This window comes from Malurus melanocephalus, unplaced genomic scaffold (genome assembly GCF_030028575.1).
Source record: "Malurus melanocephalus ecotype Western Australia unplaced genomic scaffold, MMel_1.1 scaffold_38, whole genome shotgun sequence".
Classification (NCBI taxonomy): domain Eukaryota; kingdom Metazoa; phylum Chordata; class Aves; order Passeriformes; family Maluridae; genus Malurus; species Malurus melanocephalus.
Genome location: NW_026623270.1, coordinates 3,146,354 through 3,171,463, shown reverse-complemented (window position 1 = coordinate 3,171,463; position 25,110 = coordinate 3,146,354). Strand labels below are relative to the sequence as shown.

The window sequence follows — 25,110 nt, the reverse complement described above, 5'->3', positions numbered from 1 at the left end:
GGCCCGCCGCCCCCTGGGCCGCCCTGCTGCTCCTGGCCGCCCTGCTGCCCGCCGCCCTGCCAGGTACGGGAGCTGTCCCGCGGGGTGAGCGCTGCCGTCCCACGCGTGTCGCTGCCCGGCGGAGCGGGTCGAGGAGGTGCCGCGGGGCGGGGGGTCACGGGCGACACGGTGCCTGGGGATGCCACTCTGTGCCCCCGCTCGGCACGGGGACAGGCGCCGCGGCGGCATCGCGGGGGACACCCCGGCCGAGCCGGGCCGCCTCCCTGCCCCGGCGGAGGCACCTGCCGCTGCCCCGTTTGTGCGGATCCCTCGGCCGGTGTCTCCCGCGGGTGCGGAGGGAGACCCGAGCGGGAGGGGAGCTGCAAAGCCGGGCAAGCCTCGGCACCGAGGGTCAGCGGGACCTCGGCGGCTCTCGGAGAGCGGCAGGGACCTTCCGCGGGTTAGCCCGCTGCGGCTTCGGGCAGCTCCGGAGCGCAAGGGTGCAGCTCACAGGGACGCTCACGGTCAGACGTGAGCAGAGGGTGACTGCCCCCCGCTCGCCTYTAGCCCGTGGACGCCTTTTTCTCGCTGGTTCCGCCTGCTGGTTCCATCGTCCCGCCTGGGCTCTGCGGGGATGGAGAAGCCCCGCTGGCGCGGTTAGCGGCGCTGACACCGGGCAGCCCGGCGCTGCATCGCCCCGGGAAGCCAGGAGAGATCCGCCTTCTCTTCATTCCTGCGGCCAGCGTCCTGCGGATCGAACCCTGTATCAGCCTGGGCGAGGCTGGCGCTGCTGTCAGAGTTTGCCGGGCTCGCAGCCTCTGGTTTTAGCTGCTCTGGAGGTGGGGTTGTGGSAGGCAGTGGCAGATCTGCCTCGTCCTTTCCCTCGTGGAAGCAGTGTACGTTCACTGCAGCCCCCTCGGCGCTTTTTGCACCTCAGGCAATGCTGAACCGAATCTCCTCAGCTTGTGCCCACAAGGTCTGCACCAGAGCACGGCTAAAGACAGGGTATGGACAGACATGCGGAGRCATTTCAGAGCCAGATTGTATCTGTTGGAGTTACAGCAGCCAGAGCGGTACAGGGACACTTGCCCCCAGGCTGCGGATGTGGTGGCTGTGCCATCTCCAGCCCCGTGCTGTAGTTGCCAGCCAAGGACGATAGCGTGCTCCCCAATCCTTCCCACAGCTCTAAGCCGTGCAGCAGTGCCCGGGACTTCATGTCACCCGTGGCTCCTGGCGAGTTTCAGTACGCAGCTAAACGACCGGAATGGAGTGATCTGCTTAACCTGGAACARTGGTCTGTCTTCCCGCATTTTGCTGTACCCCATCCAGATTAAGCCTGGGATCACACTCCTGGAAGCGGTTTTATAATAGCGCTCCCTTGTGGCAGTAGTAAATGGAGGGGGAACTGGATCTCCGGGGCTGCCTGCTGACAAGTGAGGAGGAGGGAAAGGAGCAGGGGAGTTTGTGTTCTGCTAGTGAGGGAAACATCCATGGGAAATGTCATAGCCTCTGAGGAAAAGCTGTTAAGTGCGTGCAGGCTCTTGCTTCCCTGGCTGTGTAATGTCTAAAGTGATTCTTGGAGATTCTGATACTTCTCCAAAAATTTTGTATCCATGTAGTATCCACATAGTCTTTCCTTGTTTGCAGTCCCACACCAACGTGCTGTAAAAATTAGGCCAATTTCTGAACAAACCCAAATGTGTTGGCATAGTGCTGCACAGAGCTCTGTGTGCTTCCCAGCTACAGAACTCCGGAGCACACCAAAACCTGCTGGAGTGGGAACACTGCGTTTTTAACCCCAGAGTGGCTGCATAGGACTGGATGTGGGCTGCATGTGTGCCCCCTGTTCCCTGGTGCCACATTGATTGGGCACCACTTTCCTTCTCCAGTCTAGAAAGTAATTTAKAAGCTACTAAACACAGACTGTGTCCTGAACAAGTGCAGTCTCAGGCAGGAGGGCTGGTGGATTCTGGAGTTCTTTCTCAGGGAGTAAAAGCTATTGCTGAGCATTTTTGCTGCCCTTGGTCCTGCCTTCTCACCTTCTAACTGTGTTTGAAATGGTCCCTGCCAACCACCTTTACTGAATGTGCTCTGTCAAGGTGACCTGTCCCAAACTCAGTCTGCACTTTTGAACCTTTGTCCAAGGGCTGTGTCTGGGAGACAGGGAGGCTGCCTTGGCTCAGTGGACAGGCTCCAATGAAGTGAAAGAACCCTTCAATTTTTGTCTGTGGAAAGAAAGGAAAGATTTTTCTCTGGTAAGGGTCTGGCATTGGGCTGAAGCTGTCATTGACTGTGTTCTGTTTATCAAAATGGAAAGTCAGTGTGGGGCCTGTGCCCTGGACTGTTGTGGCAGTCCTCGCACCAAGGAASCATAAGAGAAGGGTGCTGTGCTGGAGCCAGCTTAGGGGGCAGATCCTATTTGTGTATTGCCAGGAGAGATTTGTTGCTTGCTGCCAGATCCCATGTGTGGAAGAATGGATGCTGGCTACAGAAAACACTCCTCCTATGAAAGCCCACCTCATTAGCTTAGACAAACAATATTCAAGCACCATCTGTGGTCAGCGGGAGAAATTTGGGAGAAACATTAAAAAGAAGCTATGCTCAGAGCAAGAGCCTTTCTGACAGCAGCACTAACTCTCATTTTCCTTCCTTGTCTAGACTGTCTGACATAAACAGAGAAAGCAGAAGGGTCTCCAAGGGAACTTTCCACTTCATTTAGCTCTAAGGAATGTATCTTCTCAGTTATTTAGGACAGTGCTGTAATGGTCTTAGCTGTATAGCTCTGTACCAGCCTCTGGGTGTGTCAGATATACGAAAGCTCCTGTGCCGTCCAAGTCTGTGAATCCAGTTCTTCAGACAGCACATGGACTGACTTTGGCTGGACATGTGATTAAGAAGATTCTTTCAGGAGCTGATCTATACAGAAAGAAATTGRGAGGGAGTGCTGAGTAGATAATGCAGCAAGACCAAGACACACCAGCAGGGGGAATGGGATCTTGTCTCTATGATCCTGTGTGCTGAGTGAGCATTCAATTACTCAAAAATATAGCTGAGACACATTCASTGCTCATATTTCCCATGAAGGACACTGAAATGTGACTTCTACATTCTCAAGATAACTTAATTTGACTTGATGTTTGCTTCACATTGAATGCAGCTGTCTGCAGGTGGGCTGTGATCGTTGCATCAAGGAAGCATAGCAATATTTCCAGCAGGCTCAGTTTCTGCTGCGTGTTTAGGACCCGTGGTTTCTCGAGCTGAGTGTTGTGTCACCCATCTCTCTCTGTCACTGAGGAAGTGCTCAGGAGTGTGGCTTAGATGGCATTGAGATGTCCTGGCATCAGGCATTAGTCTCTTAAATTTATGGCGCTGCAGCTTAAGTATAATCAGGACTGGAACCGTTTCCTGACCAATGACCTCTAGAGTGAACCTGTGTTTAGTAGCCTGGGTGTGATCCCAAATAAGCAAAAAACTTTAGTCAAACCAACACTTCCTCCCGTCTTCTCTATTTCTGAAGTGTCAGGATCTGCTTATCTTGTTTAACTTGAGCTACCTGTCCTCATAAATTAGTATTCCTTTATTCCCCCCTTTGCCTGCCCAAGTGAACTATAGTTAGATATCATGGGAGCATCTACCTTTGGTTGTGCTTTCTGCTGGGAAAGAGGAGGGAGCATGGATATTGGGTGGGTCTCCTGCAGACTGCTAATGCACTGAGCAGATGTGGTCACTTCTCCAGAGGGAATGGTGTGGACATTGAGGTGCCTTCCTTTTGGGAAGCTCCATGCTGCTGTTTTCTCCCCCAAGCTGCAGGTGTACCACACTTATGTAAAGCCTTGAGAAGGTTCTGCCAGCTCTCCAGACTCTGCACAGATCCCCCAGGCAGGTGCCAGCACTCCCTGTTGTCTTTTTCCACCCTGAAATTGCCACGTGTCTTTTCTCTTTTACAGTTCCCTAAAGCAGCAACACTTTCACCGGTGTGCTGCACTATAGGATTGTTTTTATTCCTCTGAATGCAGTTGAAATTTAATTCACTTGCAACTAGGAGTGTTTTCATTATTCCCCAAGATGAGAMAGATGGCTTCACCTCTGCAGCCAGTGTCCCTGCCCAGCCACGAGAGAGAGGGATGAACTGCTGGCAGTGTGAGGCAGTGAAACCCAGAGCAGAGCAGCAGATACTAAAGCTGGGGAAAGCCTTTCCCTCTGTCTCATGAGAAGCCCATGTATTTTGCTTCCATGTGGGTTGAGAACTTGCATGTTGGCTGTGCTTGCACTAACACCATGGCCCCTGAGGACTGGTATGGCTTACATTTTCAGGTCACTAGAGGAGTGATGGGTGTCTGGAAGAAATGTGAAGTTGTCTGAAGATCCTTTGCTATGCATGACCCAATAGAAATCCTTTGAAATCGTGTTTACATTTTCTTATATGTGTTTGCTATACTGCTGCTTTTTCTCTTGCACTTCTGTTGGCTGCAAAACCGACAGTCTGTGTTGAATGTTCACAAACTGAAGTGCCAAAATAAGCACTGCCAAGATCAAGACAGTGGCTTAAATACCACAAGATTTTTTAAAAAAACAAGAACTGCTGAGATYTGCTGCTTTGCTGTCTGTTCTCTGAGTCTCGAGACACACGTTTCTTAACTTTGTACACACCCTGGGTGTCTAGGGATTTAGAGTGGCCCTGTGGTTTAGTCCTGCATCTCCACTTCTTGCCTCTTACCAAGAAGCATTTAGAGCACTTAAGGATTTTGCACTGCCCCTGTACCTGGCTAGATTGATTGTGGACACCGATCCCAACTCTCACATTTATTCTTACTTTAGGCAGCTTTTGCTTGCAGCACCTCTGTAATTAGATTCATTTCCTTTGGGGGATGTACAAGCCCCTGGAAAGTGCTTGGTTTCTCTTTAAACTTTAGACGAGCTTGTAATGAAAAATAACTTTTTCCACAGTGTACCACGTGGCTGAGTGCTTAACTATTATACCGGTAGCAGAATTAACAAGAGCAACATCAAACAGTGTTTACACAGCGTCTCCATTGTGTGGTCTTGATTTGCTTGGGGAGATGAGAGGTTGTGCTGACAGTTCGYGTGGTTCTGGTCCCCAGCAAGACCTGTGCAGGCTGCTGAGCTCCCTTTTCATCCTCTCTCCTGACAGGACCTGGTACCCACCCCTCTCCAGACCTCTTGTCCTGTGTCCTGCCCTCCTAAGGCACAGAGTTTCAAGGTCATGTAGCTCTGGAAATGGCAATTCCTTCTCCCCAGTTCCCTGGAACTTCTGTCTGGGATGTCATATAAGGTCTTCTCTCCTACTCAGAGTTTCTGTAAATGTGTGTTTAAACTTCAGTGTTTTGTATTGTTGGCAGCACTTTCAGGATGGTTAAAATCTCSCTGGGTTAAATGGTACCTTTCCAAAGCAGCACTCACTGTGCCTCACTCACTCATAAGCTCAGGCCCACTGTTAGCTGTTCATAAATGACATTTGTGGAGTGGGGCACAGCAGCTTTTCCCACGTGCCACATTGGGTTGTATACCCTGGCTGTGTCATGTCCCTGTGCTGTGGTGAGAGCTGAGGACTCTTCAGGGCCTCTRAAATCAGCCTGGAAATGTATCTCTACTTTGGAGTAGGTGTTTGCATTTGGCAGGTCTGTATTTAAAGCAAATAGTCCCAAGGACTGGAGAAGCAAGAAAAAGTGGAAGAAAGAYTCGAGTCATGTAGGAACAGTGTGCTCTAAACAGAGAGCTTTTCCTAAACAAAGAGAAATTGTTAGTTACATCAAATGCAGTACTGAAATCCTGTGGTAAGGAAGGCAGTCCAAGCTTCTCCTCATCCTGGAAGAACACATAAAATGTACATCCAAGTTTAACTATGTACATATTAAAAAGTGGTCTGGAGAAGTGTGCATTTCAAATCATCCCTCTTCAGTGAGTAACTCAGTCATCAAATCAGCTCTTCATTAAACAGAGTAAATTACTCTTTGAGGACTGTGGAGTGTGTTCATATTTCACAGTTCCAGTCAGCTATTTCACTATTACATAGTTATTAAGTCCTCTTGGGCATCTTGCAGTGGTCCTGGTTCCAGCAAATCTTTCCGACTGTTGTATTCTTCCTGCGCTAAACTGATTATTTTTCCATTGGAGGAGTCAGTTGTTCTTAATATATACATTTGCTGTGAAATAAGAGGCCGCTCTTCAAATGGTTATTTGTCATCATGTTTACTGGGTAGTTGACTGCRATATTTTGTCTGAAACTTCTTTTTGGGAAAAAGTGCAGTACTGCTGGAGGTGGAATGTTAATGTTTCATTATTTCTAAAAAGAAGACAGAAATAAGAGAAATTGAATAGTCAAMATGATTTGTTTTGGTATTCTGTTCCAAAGTGCTTAGTCCCTTCTTTCAGAGTGGCATCCTTGGAAGGGTGTACMGAAGGATTTCATTGGTACCAGGGAAAACCGGCTGAGTTTACTTTAAAATTCCCTCAATGGAAAGCAAAAGATGTCACTGGCAAAACATTCTGCCATGGCTGGAAGTTTGTGGTAGCCAGAGTCCAGCCTGAGCCCTGTCCCCTGCCAGGCCAGCCCTCTCAGAACCCCTCTGGATGCTCCTGCTGCCAAGGGAGGGGAGTGTGGGAGCAGCATCCAGTGCTCACCCTGCCTCCCTTCTGGGAAGTAGCCATGCYTCATGTTTTCAGACTCAGGAGCACAGAGTTTAATTTTGCCTTTGCTGCTGAGGCCTTGGGGTGCTCTGAGAGCACTGCAGGACACAGGCTGTAGCCAGACAGATGGACAGCTGGATTTAGATGCTGTAACTCCTGCTGGGTTGTGTCTTGCTTCACGTGGCAGCCCCATGGAAATACCTAATGGCATCAAAATCTGGCCCTGCTTGAGCAATTGAGCTGCACTTTCACACAGCCTGCATGTCTTTCCCTTTCATCACCTTTTGAAGCCCTGCCGAGTTTGGTGACATAATTATGTGATCTTTAGCATGGGATGCATTTGCAGATGGCTGTGAGCTCACATGCCAAGAGGCTGCAGCGGTGCGAAGCTGACAGCAATCCTGTGACTTGGCTGAGGGTTCGCTCACTTTGGAGGAGTGGATACCCTGGGTTATGTGTTTGCAGCCGTGCTGTCTGTATCACCTGAGCTTCACATCAGCCTCTGTCCCACCTGTGCCATTGGTTTGATGTTTCTGGTCTTCGAAAGCAGAGGTGCTGTAAACAATTTAAAAACAAAAGGCAGTGATGGAAATGCTCCATTTACCTTTGCTGGTCTGAGCCTTCAGACTGATTTCAGGTTGCACTATTTTTAATAGAGATATTTGACAAGTGTCTGAGGTTGTGTAACTGAGGAGGGAGAGGTGGGTTGGGAATCACAAGGCCTGGTTTCATTCAGAGGTCTGAGACAAACTTTCCAAGTGACAACTCACCTTTCCTGAGCTCCACTGGCCMTGTGTTCAAAATGAGTTCAATACTTTCTCCATGCTGCAGTGCTCAAGAACTGCTCAGCCTAAGACCCTGCTCTCCCCTACTTGAAATTTTCCAAACAAGAAGTAATGACTGTCTTGTGCGTTGCCCAGTTGCCCAAAGCTGAATGTATGCAAAAGTAAGATTCCTGTCTTTACAAAGAAACAAAGCCAAGAGAAAATGAAATTAAACAGAAATTAAAAGCTCTTCTGTGATGGCACAGCAACAGCATTGAAAGCCTAGAAAGTCTAAACCTTAAACAGCAATATTAGCAATGCAAATTTTCATGTTAGATGTGTACTTACATATATTACTTTGTATCACACCATGCAGGTTGGGCTGGAAACCTGCAGCTGATGATATGACATGGGAATGGGAATGAGTGTGAAACCTTGGAGGGATGGAAACAGATTTCAAACCCCTGCTTTAGTGAAGCTAAAAGAGAAATGGCTTTGCATTGGCTTAAGTCTTGTGGTGGTGACAAGCCAGCTGTCCCATGTTGTGCTGGCGCAGGGCAGTCACAGGCAACTGGTGTGGGAGTGTGTCTGGGAGAGGATGGTGTCCATGCTCAAGTTGGGAGTGGATGGATGGAACTGTCCATTTGTGAGTTAACGGATGGGAAAAGGAAATGCAAGAGAAAAACAGATTCTTTTCATAATAGCAGCAGGGAGAGAGGAAAGATTCAACTCGGTTGAGAAAGCTGAAGTGAGAGCTCAAGGTCTTGTGGATATAAGCATCAGRGTATCTGATGAGTTAGCATGGATGTTTCTGAGGGAAGGTGGTATGCGTGAAGACAGGGAATTATTGTTAGCACATGCCTGTCATTCTACCTGTTGCTTTCCTTGGGGAGAAGCAAGATTTTTCTTAAGAGTGGCCCCTTACAGAACAAGCTGCTAGTAATTGCAGTAGGGGTGGCTAAAACAGACCCTATGAATCCAAACATAAGAGCCTCATAAAATTAGATACAGAGTTTGCAAAATTTTTGKCAATGTCAAAGAAACCATTTAGCTTTTTCAGCAGTTGGGACCTTCTGCAAATGTTTTTTTTTCTCTGCTTGTGCTCTATAAATATATTTTTAAAACCCCCAAATTTTGTTATGGTTGCAAGCAGTCCCTATAAAAACTGAGGAGGCAAATAGTGGAACTTTGAAATGTCTGTAGGAGCTTTTGAGTAATTTGGGGGCCAAATTACTCAAAAGTATGGAAGGAAATCACTGTGTTTCAGGAAGCATTGCAGCTTTAGCTAAATGTTTGTGCTACTGAATGGTAGCAGATGGCTAACCCAGAAAATGGTAGCAAGTTGTTTAAGCTACTGGTAAAATAGTGAAGGCTTCTTTGCCTTGCTCTTAGCAGCCAGCCTTGATTTGAGGGATCCAGGCTAGGGCTTTGCTCTGCAGTCCCTGCAGGGCTGCTTCCCCAGCACTGGGCACACAGAACACCCAGATTCAGGCTGCCCATAACTCTGCTGAGTAACATGTCCTTGCCATGCAGATCTAGTTAAAACCCTGTGAAAGTAGAGGATACCACTCCCATGGAAGTAAGGGTTAGTTTTCATCAGGTGTTCAGGGCTGAAGAGAGGAGGAATTATTGTTCATCACCACCTCATTGTAGGTCRCCAGTGTTGCTGGTGGGTGGTTCARAGCTCACAAGCAAAGTGGGCAATGCTGGGCAGSTGTTTTGGTATTAGAAAGCTTCATTCCTCGGAACTGCMCCARTGCCAGCTCGGTGTCACAGGTCAGAGAGGTCACCCAGCAGCAGTCAGAGAGCAGGTTGCATCACTGCACCCTTCCACTGCATCCTTCTCGCAAATCTCCAGCTCTGGGTGTTCAAACACCAAACATGAATAGCATAAAATACGAGTCCATTTTCATTAGCAATGTACAGGTCTAGCAGGCTGCTAGCTATGGAATGCGAAAGACTCTGGAAGTCCTTCCTGAGACTTGCTCTCCTGATTTTTGCAGGGACTTTGTTGACATGAAGGATTGATTTTGATCCCCAGAGTCTCCTCTTGCTGTATATCCTACTGGTCAGGGATATTCTGTGCTCTGTGTGGGGAAGCTGCAAGTCTTGCACCTCAACGTTGGAGACCAAACCAATGCAGATATGTTCATTTTCAGTTCTAAATATTCCTGGGCTAACCCAAGGAAGGTGTCATAGATTTTCTTTTACAAACCTGCAGAGCTGTGGCTGCATCTTTTTGATATGTTCAGATGCTTTTCAAGGGTATTAACTGGGTAAAATCTTTGACAAGTGTCCCTTCTACTAGTTGACAAACCATGATGAGGGGAGTCCAAGTGGCTGCTGCCCTGTGTCCCAGCTGTGTGTGCTCAGCTGTGATGGAGCTGCTCATAACATGTGAAACAGCCCAGGGCTTTGCATGAAGACATTGCTTTGCATATGACTGCAGAAAGTTGCTCTTTGGAAATGAAATTAAATAAGAAAGTAATTTATCTGTAATTAAGGTCTGTTTCTATCTGRGCCCAACCTAATGCAGAGCTCCTAAGAATAGTAATAAATAGTATTCTGTCCATTTTCTTGGCATGCACTTCATCCAGGATCTATAAGTTTTGTTCTTTGGGAGCCTTGGAGTGTGTGCCACCAGCTTCCCTTTTAGGATACAGAGCTATGTGTGTACTTTTTCAAAGAGCTTTTGCAATAAATAATGTGGAATAAAGTTGCTTAGAAAAATCAGAGCAGGTATTATTTCAAGACATGAATTGTGAACAGGTTTATATGAGAGATAAATAATATTTTAGTGGTTTTTATTTGCATTTTCCATTAAGAGGAAGCAGCAAAGGCTATGTTATTTTAAGATGTATGTTTTCCACTGTCTGAGGAAACTTAATCTCTAGAACTGCTAATGAAAGAGCAGAGATTAACATTGAGCCTGTGTTYTGTTCTTAGCCAACCTGCACCTTGGAAAACAAACTTTTCTGATTTGTGAAAGGCTTTGAAATATGAAATAAAAAYGGAGAGTTTTAATTTTTTTTCTTCAATGCATGATGAAGCTTGAATTCCTGCTCTCTGACTTTGTGAGTCTGAGGCATTTTTGGCAGTTTCTAATGGAAAGTTGAACATGCACTTCAGCTAGAGATGGAATGGAAAGACTTTACATAAACATATGAATCTCCAGTAGATTAAAAAATCTGTGCTATTTCACTGGGTAAGGGAGAAAATTTGTCTCTATTGAGGTAGTTTTGGAGAGAGGTGTAAACCAACTCCCCTAATCGCAGGCAGAATGCTTGAGGATGATTTGGTGAAGTCTGTGATATGCATAAAGGAATAAAATAAAAGCAGAGCTGCAGCATCCAGATTGCCAACACTTTGGATTCAARGCCAATCTTCACTTCAGAAATATCTTACTGATCATATTTTTCCTTTTTTTTTCTTTTGAAATTCACTATTTTATGAAACTTTCAAAATCCTGGCTCTCTGAATAAGTTGAAACTATGAGTTTTTTATTAGTTGTGTCTTGGTTAACACTTGTTCCTGTGTCCACAGATGACTGATATAATCCATTTGCTGAGTGTTAACGTGTTAACCCGAGATGAGCAGGTTTGTYAGAGGCTCTGTAGAASAGGRATGTAAAGATGAAGGKGACTGAGAGGTGTCAGTTTCCTCCMATGGACTGTCACAAACCAATACAGGGTAGGCTGTAGGCTACCATTTGTGTCCTGCTTTGAGGATGGGCCATGAAACATCCCAGCAACCAACAGATGAGTGGAATTTGGAGGGAAATTAGGTGTTTGGATCGAAGTATTTAATTAAAAATAAAATTCTTGTATAAAGTGAATCATATAAATGCAGCACGTGAAGCTTTGTGCTTTGTGGATGTTGGTAACCACTGCCTGATGAGGTTGGAGTGAAAGCTGGTGCAGAAAGAGAACTGTGCTGCCTGCTGTGCCTTCCCATGAGCCTAGTCCATATCTTCYATCAGGATAATTATGCACAATGTTTTCTTCAGCCTTTGAACAAGCAGGGCCTCCTTCTTTGCTTGACTGCTTCTGTAACATGCCACTGATTTTAATGAGATTGCGCTGATGTGAAAGGAGATCAATGGAGTGAAGATTTAGGTTCATAAGAAATGATCCAGGTGCACAGCACAAGGATGCTGCCACGGTTTAGTTAGCCTCCTAATGAGCAGTGCAATTTTAATAGGTGTGTTTTCCTTACTGGAGATGTATGGCCATGCCTGTGGGGAGCAGGACAGGTTGGCTCACAGCAGTGCATGCTCTGGCTCTGACTTGTGTCCCCTGCCAACCCACTTCAAAGCTACCTCAGGCTGCAGGCACATGGGCAGGGACCAGTGGTGAGGGGATGCCTGACAGCCTAGAAACAATGTTCTCTCTTTTTTTACTACCTTGCCTTTGGACATCCTTTGAGGTCCATCTAGAGGGAAAKAAGCTGTCTCTTCTGCAAGCCTGCATGGGAGCGAGAATAAATRTGGGTAAGCTGCAGTGCAGTAACTCACACATCCAGGACCCGTGTCCTGTCTGGGCAGAGCAGCATCATGCAAGCTCCATGCTGGTGTCAGTGCTGGAGAGAAGGRCATTTGGGGACTTGTAATCCTGTCATCCTTCCCATCTAGCCATACCTGTGTGGGCATCAGCTGTTGGTGGAGAAGGATCAATTTCACTTAAAACTTATGAAAGCTCTACATTTGTTATCAAAAACTTAAAGGCTCTAAGCCTAATTCTGCTGATGATACCACCTAATCCTCTGAGTGTTTTCTGCACTCTCAAGGAGCAGCTGGAGTCAGAATTATGGCTCTGTCCYGCATAGGAAGAAAAATCCTTACATTGTCATTTTGGCAGTATCTCTGGCTGATACAGTTAAGCCATGTAAAAGAGAGCAACCACTAGAAACAAAGTTATTTTCACCAGATAAAAAAGATCAAATGTAAGCAAGCTAATAATATGAGAACCTTGAAAGGTGTGTGATGAGAATCTCAAAGAAAAATAGAGTGATATGAATGTGAATTAGTATCAGACTTCCAGGTGGAGGAAATTTATCTAGACAAAGGGATAGTTTGAGTGGCAGATTTAAAAGCCACCTTCCAGTGCTGGTTTTGGAGTAGCTGGTTTTAAAAACACTTCCCAAATGGGTCTGCCAAATGTTCAGCTTCTTCTGTTTTTTGCTTATTAGGGAATTGGGAAAAATTAAAGTTTTTATGATGTACAACGTACATTCTTCATAAATGCTKCTCCCTTTTCTCTTAGTGATTGAGGATTTTATTTTAGAAGGGTCACAGCCCTATGTACCATGCCTGATTTTATAGTCTATGCTATATCCATCCACATCCACCTCACTGCCTTATGTTTGGAAGCTTTCAGGAGACCTGCTGCTGGAATGGGTTTCATGTTTTACTCTCCCAGAAGTGGCTGCTGAGTTGAGCAGTRGGCTGTATTTCTCCAGGAACTGAAACAGTGGCCTGATGTAAACCATGTGTTTTGGAGCCCAGGCCAAGCACATTAGTGTGGGTGGCAACAAGGAGCCCCAGGGGCAGAGCTGTGCAGCCAGGAGAGCTTGAAAACCACCTGCTCAATTCTTCTGGACTGTCAGGGGGTTTTGTCCTTTCATTGGACATAAAGGAGCAATGACTTGGTCCTTTTCCCTCCAGAGCAGGAGTAAGTTTCAAAATAAGTTTGAGACAAACTGTGCCACCAAGGTTTCCGCTGGGAGGGCACCAAAGAGTTGTGAATGAAGTCTTGAATCACAGAACTCAAATGCGTGTGGTCAGGGATACTTCTAAGTGCTCATGAGACAAATGTCAGTCTCCAAGTGATGATTGTAAGTGTAAAATGTGGGCTGTAGGGACACAACTAGAACAAAGCAAAGGGGATGATTATGAGGTGTAGCTGTCCATAGCAAGCATCTCTTGGGAAGAAGTTGGAAAGGGAAAGGTGGAAAATGCCACTTTGAAGATCATTAGAGTGGTGTTCTGGGAGCCGTATGGCTCAGGAGGGATGGCTTTTGCTGTTGCAGTTCTGGGCCCAGTTGGAGGAATTGTTTCCGTAAATTTTTGTTGCTTGGTTAGTGCATGCATCGTAGCAGAGCTTACTGAATCTCAGTTCTCCCTTGCTGAGTGTTGTGATTTTACCCCCTTGCCATGCTGGCTGTTGTGAGACACTATCCACGTCTTTGTATTGTCATTTTAGAGGGAGCCACAGGTGCGCCTWAATCCATCCCTGTGTTTCTCTGTGTGGTGCATTGCTGGTTTTGTCTGGAAGTCTTGAGGGACAAGCCCTTGCCCAGGGATATTCTATGGATGGTTGCACTGATACAAATGAAAGTTTTCCATCGCCTCTGATGCCTGTTCAAGCCAACCAGTCACATGTACAACGCAGCAGGGTTAGAAGGCATCTCTGTGCTCAGGGTGACTGATGAGAAGGATGTTCTGCCAAGGACTGTGCACAGCCTTGTACCTGTTGTCCACACCTCACACGTGGTGGCAGTGACTGTGCACTTCTTTTGTTTTGATGCTGGAGTTCTTTGTAATGCTCATACCTGTCTGAGAAGCAACATGGTCACTGAGGATTTCTTGCATTTTAAAGGTTTTGGCTGTGTAAATGCACTAGAGATGTCAATGAGCAGCAGGATGATTAGGGCAAGACACCAAGGGTGCCATCTTCAGGGAGTACAGACAGACAAGTGTAGCCCAATAAATTAATGGAAGGAGGTCCCCCAGCTCAGCCTGTGGGTGAAGTCAGCAGTGGTGAGGGCAATCCCATACCTTTGCCACCTTGTTTCTCCTGCTCTGTCTCTGCAAGGAGTCCCCAAAGCTGTTGTCACTCCAGTGCCACCTTTCCTCCAACTCAGTGAGCAGGCAGGTGTTGTACAGCAGCCTGGATGGGCACTTGCAGAGCAGRGCCATGGCTGCAGGGTGCTCTGACAGCCTTTGTGGAGTTCCTGCGGGTCTTTGCCACCACAGCGGTTTGATCACTGGAGAAGCCCAGATGTGAGGCATCCAAATTCAGTGGGTGTGAGAKGGACATAGCCCAGCCTCAGTGGGTTCCCTTCAAAGGTCAGTGATGCAGAAGGAAGCCTGTGCATTGATGTCAGTGGGAGAACGTGAAGCCTTCAATAACTCACWGTTGGTTTTTCCTAAGTCGTAATACACGTGTTAATCGTGTAGAATTACATTCCTGAATTCGAAAAACACCCTGGTCCACTGTGCTTAGCGTTCATAGGGCTCTTCAAAGGGAGCACTGGAAACTTCTGTTGACGCTGTCAATTTAAAGAATGTCCCCCGGATGCCAGGTAACTCCTCTACAGATGTATAATGAATCGTTTTCCTTAAATCAGACATTACCACTAGATACTGGTCCTCCGCCCAAAACTCCTGACTGGAGCCCAGTGAATTATGGCACAGATTCCATTGTGCTTTGCAGGAACTAAAGCGTTCCAGTCCCTGTTTTCTCTGCCAGGCAGAAGTGTGTGGAAATGTGCTAAACTATTTTTTATTTTTTCTGCAAGAAACAAAGGATTTTTATGTCGCTTGCCTCTACTGCTTTAACTGATTAGCTTATTTCCAGGAGGAGATCTGATGCTGAGTGTATAAATTAGTGGCATTGCAAGAGTTGRTCAGCCCACAGAGAGAAAGGTTAATTGCATTTTTAAATGCTAGGGGACCTACCAACCCAGTRAGCCTGAGGGTGGATTTGTTCTCCCATTTCAGTCCTGCTTTCTCTGGTCATTTACTTTGGCTTTCATACGTGTTAACTGCTGCAGTGCTCCGAAGATCCCCACTAGAGCTCATATTCTGCTCTGTGCCACGACAGGTCTGAAGGAAATCACTGAGCCCRGAGTGCATTTAGAGCAGTCAGCAAATCGCAGTTCGGAGGGCCACATCAGCACTGTTTGAGCTGGCTCACCCTCTGCAGGAAATATCTTTGYGGAGTGAACTCTTCTTGGGATGGCCCCAATCCAGCCCTCATTGAAGTCGGAATTGCTCACATTTTCTCAACTGAGATTGGATCAAACCATCAACTTAAAAAAAAAAAAATCCAGTAACACTTCGCCAAAGTGACATGGGGCATGAATTTTTGGGTGGAAAACAACTATCTTCCTGTGGTATTGTGTCTGTCCTTTTTCTTCTTTACTGTTTTGCTGATGTGGCTTGGAKATAGCTGTAGGTAACAGTCAGAGTATGTGGAGAGGAGGTGGAGAGCAGCCACCCCTATGTGTATTGTTGGATGAGAAATGTGAGATACTTTCTTTATCCTGTGCTTTTCAGTTATGATAAAATGACATTTTTCTTTTCCTGTTYGTAAATAATCAACAAAGGTTGAAAGCTGTAAGTTGCTGAAAGGATTACAGAGCTTTCAATTCTTGGCTTTGCTAGTAAAGCTCTGCTTTCACCTTTTCAAATACACTCTGTTTCATCATCTGTTTCAAATCAGGTGAAAAAATAAAATGGTATATCAGAATTGTCCTAACCCTTAAAACCAAGGTACAAAGTGATTTACCTACTGGAAGATGGCAGAGCACCATGAGCACCATGTGGAGAACAGCACCTGTTGGGGGCATGAAGAAGAAAGAAGTGATGATGTTGCAAAGTATTTTTGAAAACAATAGACCTTTTCCTGGTGAAAGTCTGGCCATGATACAGCCGGCACATGAACACTGCCACACGAGCATGGGGCTTTACTCCCTGGCTTCCCTGGTGCTTCCTGTGGGACTGGTATTCCTCAGTCTTTCTGCACCCCGGGGCAGAATCMTGTCTTGGTTTCACAAGCTGCCAAAAAAGGGTAACTGCAGAGTTGCCTTAGGATTGTTTGCCATGAGTGTTCTGAACTCAGTGTCACCACTTAGGCAGTTACATTTAGGAGTAGCCAATACAATAGGTTTTATGAGTGTGAATGTCTTACCTCACAAACTGAATTAAATTTACAGTTGCCAGCTGAAGAATCAAAAGGCAGTGTCTCTTTTTTTCCTATTCATTAATTAACTAGCATTTTTTGCTGTAAGTACAGCTGGTATCTTCATGGTGGTAGGGCTTGGATTCTTGTGGGAATGCATAGTATACAGTGTGTTGTTTCCCAAAGAAATAGTTCAGAGGTCCAGGAATCACATCTGGCTGATGTACTTTTCTAGTCCTGGTGGTGAGTTTTGAGAGGAAAGCTGCGGGGTGTTCGTAAACTGATCAGCTCTGAAATTGGATTTCAGACTGTCAGTGGTGCCAGGTTCTTACCTCAGAGGACAACTGATTGAGGTTAGGGACAGTTAAGGACTTCCTGGGACAGGGATCTACTCTTTGAGGAGAATGAATGAACTGAGCAGCTCAGCACATTTTCTTTAATCTTTCATACTATTTTGTCTGGTAAAGCAGCAGTAGTCTCAAGTACAGGGTTCAGAATTGGTAAGTCTCATTTGATGCTTAGAACTTAATTAAAAAAGAATAATAAAACCCAAAATACCACCTTGCCCCTAAGAAAACCCCCAAAATCCCGCCAGTTTGGTGCTGCAGTGCAGACTGTGATTTTTGRTCAAGTTGCCCATTGCAGGATTTCATTTACCAGCTACCATTTTTGGCCTTTTCTGATGATTTTGTTGTCTCTCAGCAGCTACAATTTCTGCCTCCAAGCTGATACTTTGCCCATGGCTGGGTCACTGTGCTCAGTCTCCCTGATATCTGTCTGAAGTGAAAAGAGAGATTAATAGTTGTTTATAAACTATATGGACGTTGTCTGCTGACTGTGCCAAGTATGTGTCATCTCTGCAGCAGAACACATTTTATAGGTCCAGTTTTCCAGTCCTGAAGTTATGGCACATATAAGCAAAGTGTAACAACATTTTTGTTGACTATGGAAGGCAAAAAGAAGACTAGTGGTGGGAAATTGAAGTGTTTGATTTTTTTGTGACCTCAAATTTCAACTACTTTTTTTGCTTGTGTCTGAATAGGTTTGAGTTGCTTGGTATGGTATGAGTTGCTTGGTATGTTTTTCCCTGCAGTTATAGATTGATTGCTAGGGGTCAGTACTTCCCTTCTCTTCTGGAGCTGTTTTGTGTTTTCCTTTGCTAGATAATTGATGAGACCCTCTGAAGAATCTGTATGATTTGGCAAGTGCAAGCTGCCTCCTTGTGTGGTTGTTCAGAGGATRTTTTACCCTCAGCTTAGACCTCGTGCTTTGGGCTTGCTTATTTTGTAAAAAACTTTCCTACAGTACTGACACACAGAAATTTTGGCAATGTTAATGGGCGTTTCATCTGTGAAAAGTCATTACCAAGGCTTTAATCAGCCCTGAATTTTTGGGGCCAAGACACGATASACTGCTAATTCCTAAATAATGTTGGATTTGTACACTGAAGAGAGTACAAGGGTGTGACTCTTTCTCATTTTCTAGAATATAGAAAAGCATTTTATTTTAACATAATTGCAGGTAGCTCTTTAGATGAGTTCCAAAGATGATTACCAGTTGCTTTAGTTTCACCAGAGTGGAGGTCCAGAAAACTGTTCAATCAGTTTTGGGACAAAACAGAAAAAGTACTTAAAGATATTTAGGGGGAAATAATGGGCGGCTGAGGAAGACTCAACCTTATGTTCAATTGAACACGTGGTAGCTAATATTTTTAAGGCTGTTTGAGACTATTGTTCYTGGGGTGTTCAGTATCCCCACAAGAAAGTGCTGCTTAAATGATGCACAGGATTTATTTCTTCCTCCTCCCCTCCCTTCTCTGGTGAGTGTAGCTTGTTTAGGACAGTTTTATTTATTTGGTGCAGTTTTTCTTGTTGGTGATGGTGGTTTTGGAGAATTATTTTGAACATGAATGAGCCTGGCCAGGAGGACAAAACTCTGGTCTTTAGGACACAATGAGTTTTCTTGTTGTTCAGTCTCTACAGTTCCAGGGATATCCTRCTTGTGGAAATCCAGATTTTTTCCCAAAGCCAAGATGAGAGTAGGAGACCAGGACTGAGGTGCAAGGGCTGTGACTGCAGAACACAATGACCCTCTGTCCTGTTGGGGGCTTGGGGAGTGTGAAATGTCCTCTGACTGGGAAGCACTCACCCTTTGGTATGGCTAAATGTGGTGGGACAGCAATCTGGTAGGTACTTGTATGAAGAGGTGTGAGCCCAGTTTCATCTTCTTGCTCTGCGTGGTTGAGACTTATCCCAGACCAGACTGATGGCCCCTGGGATGTGGTAAGCTCCTGCTGCTGCTCTTCATTTTTAATTATAAATCCTTTTCTTGTAAAGCCTGGCACAGACTTTACACAAAAACACAGTTTTTGATGGATCAGCAGTTTTCAGCAAAGCCATTTTAACCGTTTCTGATAACTTCATCCTGGGTGCCTTCAGACTCCTGAAGGTCAAACTGTGATGAGGAATGATAAATAGRAACTGGAACTAACTAGTGAAATGGGAACAGTCAGTAATACAGTGTGGTGCTACCATGAGGAAACTAATGGAAGCCTTGGAAAGCCCTGGTTTTAAAATCTCAGTTCATCACCCTTGCATTCAGCCTTAGGGTCAACAAAATTCTCTTTGCCTAAAACCACATTTGTTTTAGATTGAATACTTGCCCTATGGTGCTCTGGCTGGGCTGGTTCCTTTTGTATCCTTCATCCCTTACAGCCCTCTCTTTTAATTACAGATGAAAGCTGCTGCTCGGCAGAAATGTTGAGATCTGGGGATGGGGTGGCTACCAGTGGCACATGGGCTCCAGTGAGAGGCTGAGGGAGTGGGGCTGCCCCGGTTTGACGAACAGGAGGACAGGGCAATGTCCCTCAGCAGCCAGCTGCTTCTTGGTGGGAGGCTGCAAGAAAGCCACTTCTTGCTGGGAGCAGGGCACATGTAGCACTGTAATGCAAGTAGMTGCTTGGGAGATTTGGGCTGGACATTAGGAAAATGAGCAACTGTGTGTCCAGCAGGACCAGGGAAGGGATTGTTCCCCTGTATTTGGACTGGTGAGGCCACACCTCAAGTTCTGTGTCCAATTCTTGTCCCTCCACCACAAGAAAGACATTGAGGAGCTGGAGGGAGTCGAGAGAACAGCAAAAGGCTGGTGAAGGGTCTGGAGCACAAGTCTTATAAAGAGCACTGTGGGAACTGGGGTTGTTTAGCCTGGAGAAGGGGAGGTTCAGGGGAGACCTTGTTAGTCTCCACAACTGTATGAAAGGAGATTGTACTGTGGTGGGAGTCAGTCTCTTCTCTCAAGTGGCAAGAGGCAGAACAAGAGGAATGTCCAAGGGGAGGTTTAGATTGGATACTAGGGAWTTTTTTTTCACTGAAAGGGCTGTCCAGCTCTGGTACAGGCTGCCTAGGGAAATGRTTGAGTTAACCATTCCTGGAGGCATTTGAAAGACAKGTGGAYGTGRCAAGTAGGYRCATGGKTTGGTGGTAGATTTGGCAGTGCTGGGTTACRGGTTGAACTAACCTAAAAAGATTTTCCAACCTAAAAGATTACTTGACTGTAGGATAAAAGCCTTCRCCACAGACAGCTGGTGCAGCACTGGAGAAGGTCCACAGGAAAGCTGTGACATCTTCATCCTGGGAGGTTTGAGGACTGAGCTAGGGAAAGCCAAGTCTGGCCTCATGCCATGTTGGAGCTGGTTCATCTTTGAGTAGGAGATTGAGAAGCGATGTGGAGGTGCCTGCTCCAACTTGGATTTTGCCCTCTTTCAGTTCTCCGTGATGTTACTGTGAATGAAGGCTGTGTGCCTATATGATTAGTGACTCACAGGCTTCTGAAATCCCTGTTGAGCAACTGCTCAGGAGARCMAAAAAAATAAACYGCTTGGGAAMAGGTGGGKTTTTTAATAGAGTATGGGACTGARAATATTCCTGGGAAAGTGGTCAGGGACCTTCACTAAAACAGCTATATTTATTATATAGCAAAAAGCATTTATTGTTTGTTAAACACTTGGGACTACTTCCACTGCTGTGATCCAGATATTATGTACTGCTGTGGCAACAAAAAGTGTCTGTGAAATCAGCTCAATTGGCTGATTAATCTGCTTTTATAGCTGTTTTGTTTTGCGGGGTGGTCAGGAGCAGCCAGAAGCTGTTGAAGTCCATGTGTTTAAACTGATGATCCATGTCTCTGTAGGCAAAATAAAAAGGCAAGGTTTAGCGTGCTGAGCTGCTGCCCAATATTACAGTAGAAAAGCAGAGTTCCCTGGAACTGTGCAGTTCTGTGCAAATATTATGCACCTCATCAGCCTTGTGTTTCTTGCAGAGATTTCAAGAGAAGCTCTACAAACAGCTTTGAGAGTTGCTATGATTCCTTCCAAATGGTAATTTAATAGAAAAGAAGTGTGTTGGGAGTTTCTAAGAAGACACAGCATTGACAGCAGATCAAGAGCAATGAGCAGTTTAATTATCGGAGGTTTCACCAAGTAGAAATATTGGAAAGATACCTATTTCTGGCTTATATATGGACATGCAGATATCACCCCTTAAAATGACATGTTTAACTGCTGTAATGAATAAATATGAGCTCCTGAACTGGTGCTGGAGAGAGGACTTCAGTATTTCTCTGACAAAAGGGTACTTTGGTGCATTTCTTCTGTTGTCTGTCCAGGCATCTGACAGTTGTCTGCCCCAGTCTCTTGTTCTCTTTGCAYGGCTGTGATTGCAGTGGTTGGCACAGCCAGTGTATGAAATGTAAAAGAGGGGAAAGTCTCTACAAGTATGAGATCTCACTGCTGGCTGGTGCTACCAGCCCCTTTCTTCCTGCTGTCAGTTTTGCTTGCAGCCTGCACAGCAACTGGAGATACTGTTCATGGAAATAAATTGGTTGCTTGAGGAATCCTTGCATCAGTGTCACTTCTTAAAAGAATGTTGCCAGTTTTTCAGCAAATGTAAACAAGCCCCCAACTTTTACGAGGTCCCTTTTACAGTGCTGGATGTTCAAGCGACCATATAATGGGAATTTGGGAAGTCAGGAGTTGAGGCATGTGCAGAACAGACCTTTTAGATATGTCTTTTGGGGAGCAGAACCATTAGAGATGGGTTGAAAAGAATTTGCTTTTAGTAGTAAAACTATTCTGTGCTTCATTTTACATTGAACTTTAGCATACACCAAAAAAATAATGTACTGATGTGCCTGAATGAGGGAAAGAGGATTAAAAAAAAAGGAAAAGGAAAAGATTTAAACAGGAAAGCTACAAGACATCTCCAGTTTCTGGCAGGAGTCCTTGTATTACRATATTTTTTCACTTTCAGGGTCTTGCTATCCAGTCTATCTGAAGGGCCTGGGAAAAGACACTTTGGTATTGAACATCTCGCTTGGAAAGCTTGTTGCAAGAGCAATTTTATTTTACAGAAAAAAAAAAATAAACAGCTATAAAGTTATGTCCTTTATTTTGATGTAAATGGATGTGCTTACAACAGACATATGTGGACTGCTGTATGTGTCATGTGCTTCACAGTAACTGTCATGGGGTTTGTGTTTGTGTTTGCTTGTTTTTTGAAGAGAAAGACATGCCAAGCAGACCTCTGAGAATGCGTGCCCAGTCTCCAGATGGCAAGTTGCCTTTTCGGTGGAAGCCACCTTATGGGGCAGGCTTCAGAGGCCCACGCAGCAGATCCCAAGGCTWCCCCCGTGGGTATGGAGAGAGCAGCCGAAGGATGAGCTATGCTCCGATGCCACAGGAGCGACAAAACCAGGAAGCAAGAAAACTGGGTGAGTCAGATTTMCCTGATAGCACCCAGCTTAGCTAGCACGCTTTTGTAATTCCCTGTGGCTGCAAGGTGAGCAAAAGTCACATGTCCTAGCTATCCAAAATCTGTATTCTTATAAATGAAAGTAGTTATTATAATTGTATTCTCTGTCTCAGCACAGGTAGGGTATTATTAGAGAATAGAGTAGAAATTGTAGGAGAACTTGATGCTATGTTAAAGAGACACCATATGCAAGTTTGTCATGTTAATAGTGGAGGGAAAGGGTGGAGAGAAGAGCCATAGCTCAGATTCTCCTTGCAGGGTGGTGGGACCAGTCTGAAATCCCTTACTTCTTTCACCAAAAMAGTTACAGGAAAGCTTCTCTTTTTTCCCTGCTTGCACAGCTTCAGAGTCAGTTCATGTGGTTTCACTGCCATCAAGGAGCTCACAAGGACGGAGTCAACCTGTCTATAGGTCATCTTTAACTAAAAGAAAAGTCATAGGTATGTTTTGTTTATATGTACTCTCAATGAGTGAAGACAACTGGATGCAAAGAGAGGGCTTTGTGATTTTTACGCTGGAAGTCTTTTGGTGCTGGAGCTACTAGATTTTTCTCTGTGTGTTAAATAGCTTGATGGATATCTCAAATTCTCTAATTCAAACAGGATTAATAAAATAATGCAACTCTGTAACATGGTTGGTTGAGTTCCTGAGGTTTTATTTATTGTTTTTTTCTTTCATCTCCCCYTCTCTATCTATTGACAAATGTTATGCATTGCAGTAACTGCATGAGAAGACTTGATTAAATCAAAGCCAGGACCCTCAAAATTATGTGCTTTCTTTCATCTTAGATCTAGARCTCCTTTTCTGAAGGGTTGGTTGCCCGAAGTGTCAACTTGGTCAGCAAAAGTTTTCACTTTCTTTTGGAAAGAAGGCATTGCATRCTGCTGTCATGCTTAAAAAGGATGAATGAGATTTTGAGTCATCTCCATGACAGTGTGCTTTTTCACCCCCTCACACTGTGATGTGAATGGCATGGGAACAGTGAAGTGTTAAGCACATTTTGATGGTGGTAAATACCTATGTCAGAACTGAGAACTGTGGTTGAACTGTACTGAAATCCCATCTCACGCCTTTTTTGGGGCAGTGATACCCATCCGTTTCTCATGCTCACTTTCTTTCTTCAGGTGCTCCCATTGCAAAACTTTATATAAATAAGCCCTCTAAGACACTTGTGAGTAGTAGGTGGGCCCTCTTGGCCCTTTTTATATAGTAGCTGTTTGGCTTGGAAAACCTGGAACTCTCTGAGAACCCTCTGCATTATAAACCTGATKTGAAGAGGGGAAATGTGCCTCCCTGCTGCCTGCCATCTGTACAGGCAGTGCTGGGTTTTGGGCTAATGTGCCATTTGCTGAAGAGAAGGGAAATCTCCCTGAATTTCAGTCATACATGAGTAAAATCCCTAGATAATGAGAACATCCTCTGGAGTTTGCTGGCTCCTTTCCTTTCCTGAGACATCGATATTTTTTCCAATGTTAGTTTTCYATAAAACTTGGCTGGAAGGTCGTGCCTTGTACATTCTGTGCCTTTGGGAGACTTGGAAATAGTTGCTATTGCTCTAGTAAGGAAAAGTAATAAATCTTTCATTGGCTGGTGGTGGATAGACTAGACTAAAACAACTCCGTTGGACAGATAGAAAAGGGAACCTCATCAAAATTAAAACCCTCAAAATACCAAATTAGTTTCACTTAATTAAAAAATTCTGTAAATTATTTGCAAAAGGTATTCTGATATGTCCAAAGAGCCTGCTTTAACATTTTTTAAAATTCTGTTTTATTCCTTGTATACCATAAAAAATTTAAAGCTGAATTAAAACAACATGTTTGAAGCACTGAAAACCATAAAATATGCAGGAAATTCTCTCTCGTGAAAAAATTATTGAAGAGGGTTTTATTGCCCTTCAAAATGAAACCAAWTTTTCTGTAAAACAAAATTTCTGTTCTCCAGGTACCTCTAGCAATGCATTTGCCAATTTGTTAATTATTATTTGTCAATAMAAATTTTGCTGTGGGCAACAGTTTGGGGACCAATAGAATATTGAAGGACTGTGGAATGTATTGGTACTCTGGTCTTGCAGGCACATAGCTAACAAAAGAAATTATCATTCCATGGAATTCCACCAGTAATCAGTGTACTTGGTTTTCCACTCCCACTGTATTTCTAATTCAGCTGTGCTGTGTGAATGTTACAGTGTCAGTTGAAGACATTTGCTGTATTTTATGAGAACTCCAATGTTGTTATTGATACTGAACAATCCAGTGCTGATATTGATTGTGATTGTTTTGTTTTGCCATTTCAGAGGAGGAAGAAGTGGAGGTGGCACAAGACGTAACCGTTCGAGTTATGTCCTCTCAGTCTGTGCTTGTTACTTGGACAGACCCACTGTACGAAAAGCGGAAGGTTTCAGTGAACAGGTAGCTGGCCCTGCTTTTTTAAAGGGGTACTGAAGGGGAATTGCTGCCAGGGTGTATCACCATGGTCAGCAGATTCCCAAGTGTGCTTGGGGAAGGAAGGAGTCAGGACAGGGCACAGTCTACAGAAGTGTGGTGTTGAGCTGGATTGTCAAAACAGACTACAGCTTCAAGATGACCATACTGTGAGTGAAGGAGGCATCCCACTGCAGTGGGAAAGACACCCATCATCTCGTCCTGCATGCACTGACCCTCCAGAAGCCCCGTGTAGCTAAGGCTGAGCTGACGGGGCTCCTGTGAGTGAAGCTTGGCTTGTCACAGCATGCTGCAGCAGTTGGAGACCAAAACAAACAAGGAAAGGGGCTGGAAACTGCCAAAGGTCTGAAAGCACTGGATTGTGTTGCTCAGCCTGGGAACACTGAAGAGCTGTGCAAACTGGTGCTGAGAGTCACAGCAGGAAAACTAGTAATTTTAGATGTTCTGTTTCCTTCTGGAAGCAGTTACCTTGGCAGACATGAGGAGCTGAGCTGCTGGTGCTGCTCTGGGATCAAGGGCYTGCCAGCAGTGCAGCGAAGCTCATGGCCATGGGGTGGTGTGGAGC

At 45.2% G+C, this 25,110-nt stretch overlaps 1 protein-coding gene across 1 annotated transcript in view; it reads left to right on the top strand.

Moving 5' to 3' along the window:
* The first annotated feature begins 6 nt into the window (after window positions 1-6).
* FNDC1 (fibronectin type III domain containing 1) overlaps window positions 7-25,110 on the top strand; it is a 60,632-nt gene continuing 35,528 nt past the window's right edge. The window contains exons 1-4 of the mRNA XM_057364439.1: window positions 7-63; window positions 21,851-22,060; window positions 22,443-22,541; window positions 24,398-24,512. Of these exons, the coding sequence (XP_057220422.1) occupies window positions 21,859-22,060; window positions 22,443-22,541; window positions 24,398-24,512 (416 nt within the window). The 5' untranslated portion in view covers window positions 7-63; window positions 21,851-21,858. The remainder of the gene's footprint in view (window positions 64-21,850; window positions 22,061-22,442; window positions 22,542-24,397; window positions 24,513-25,110) is intronic.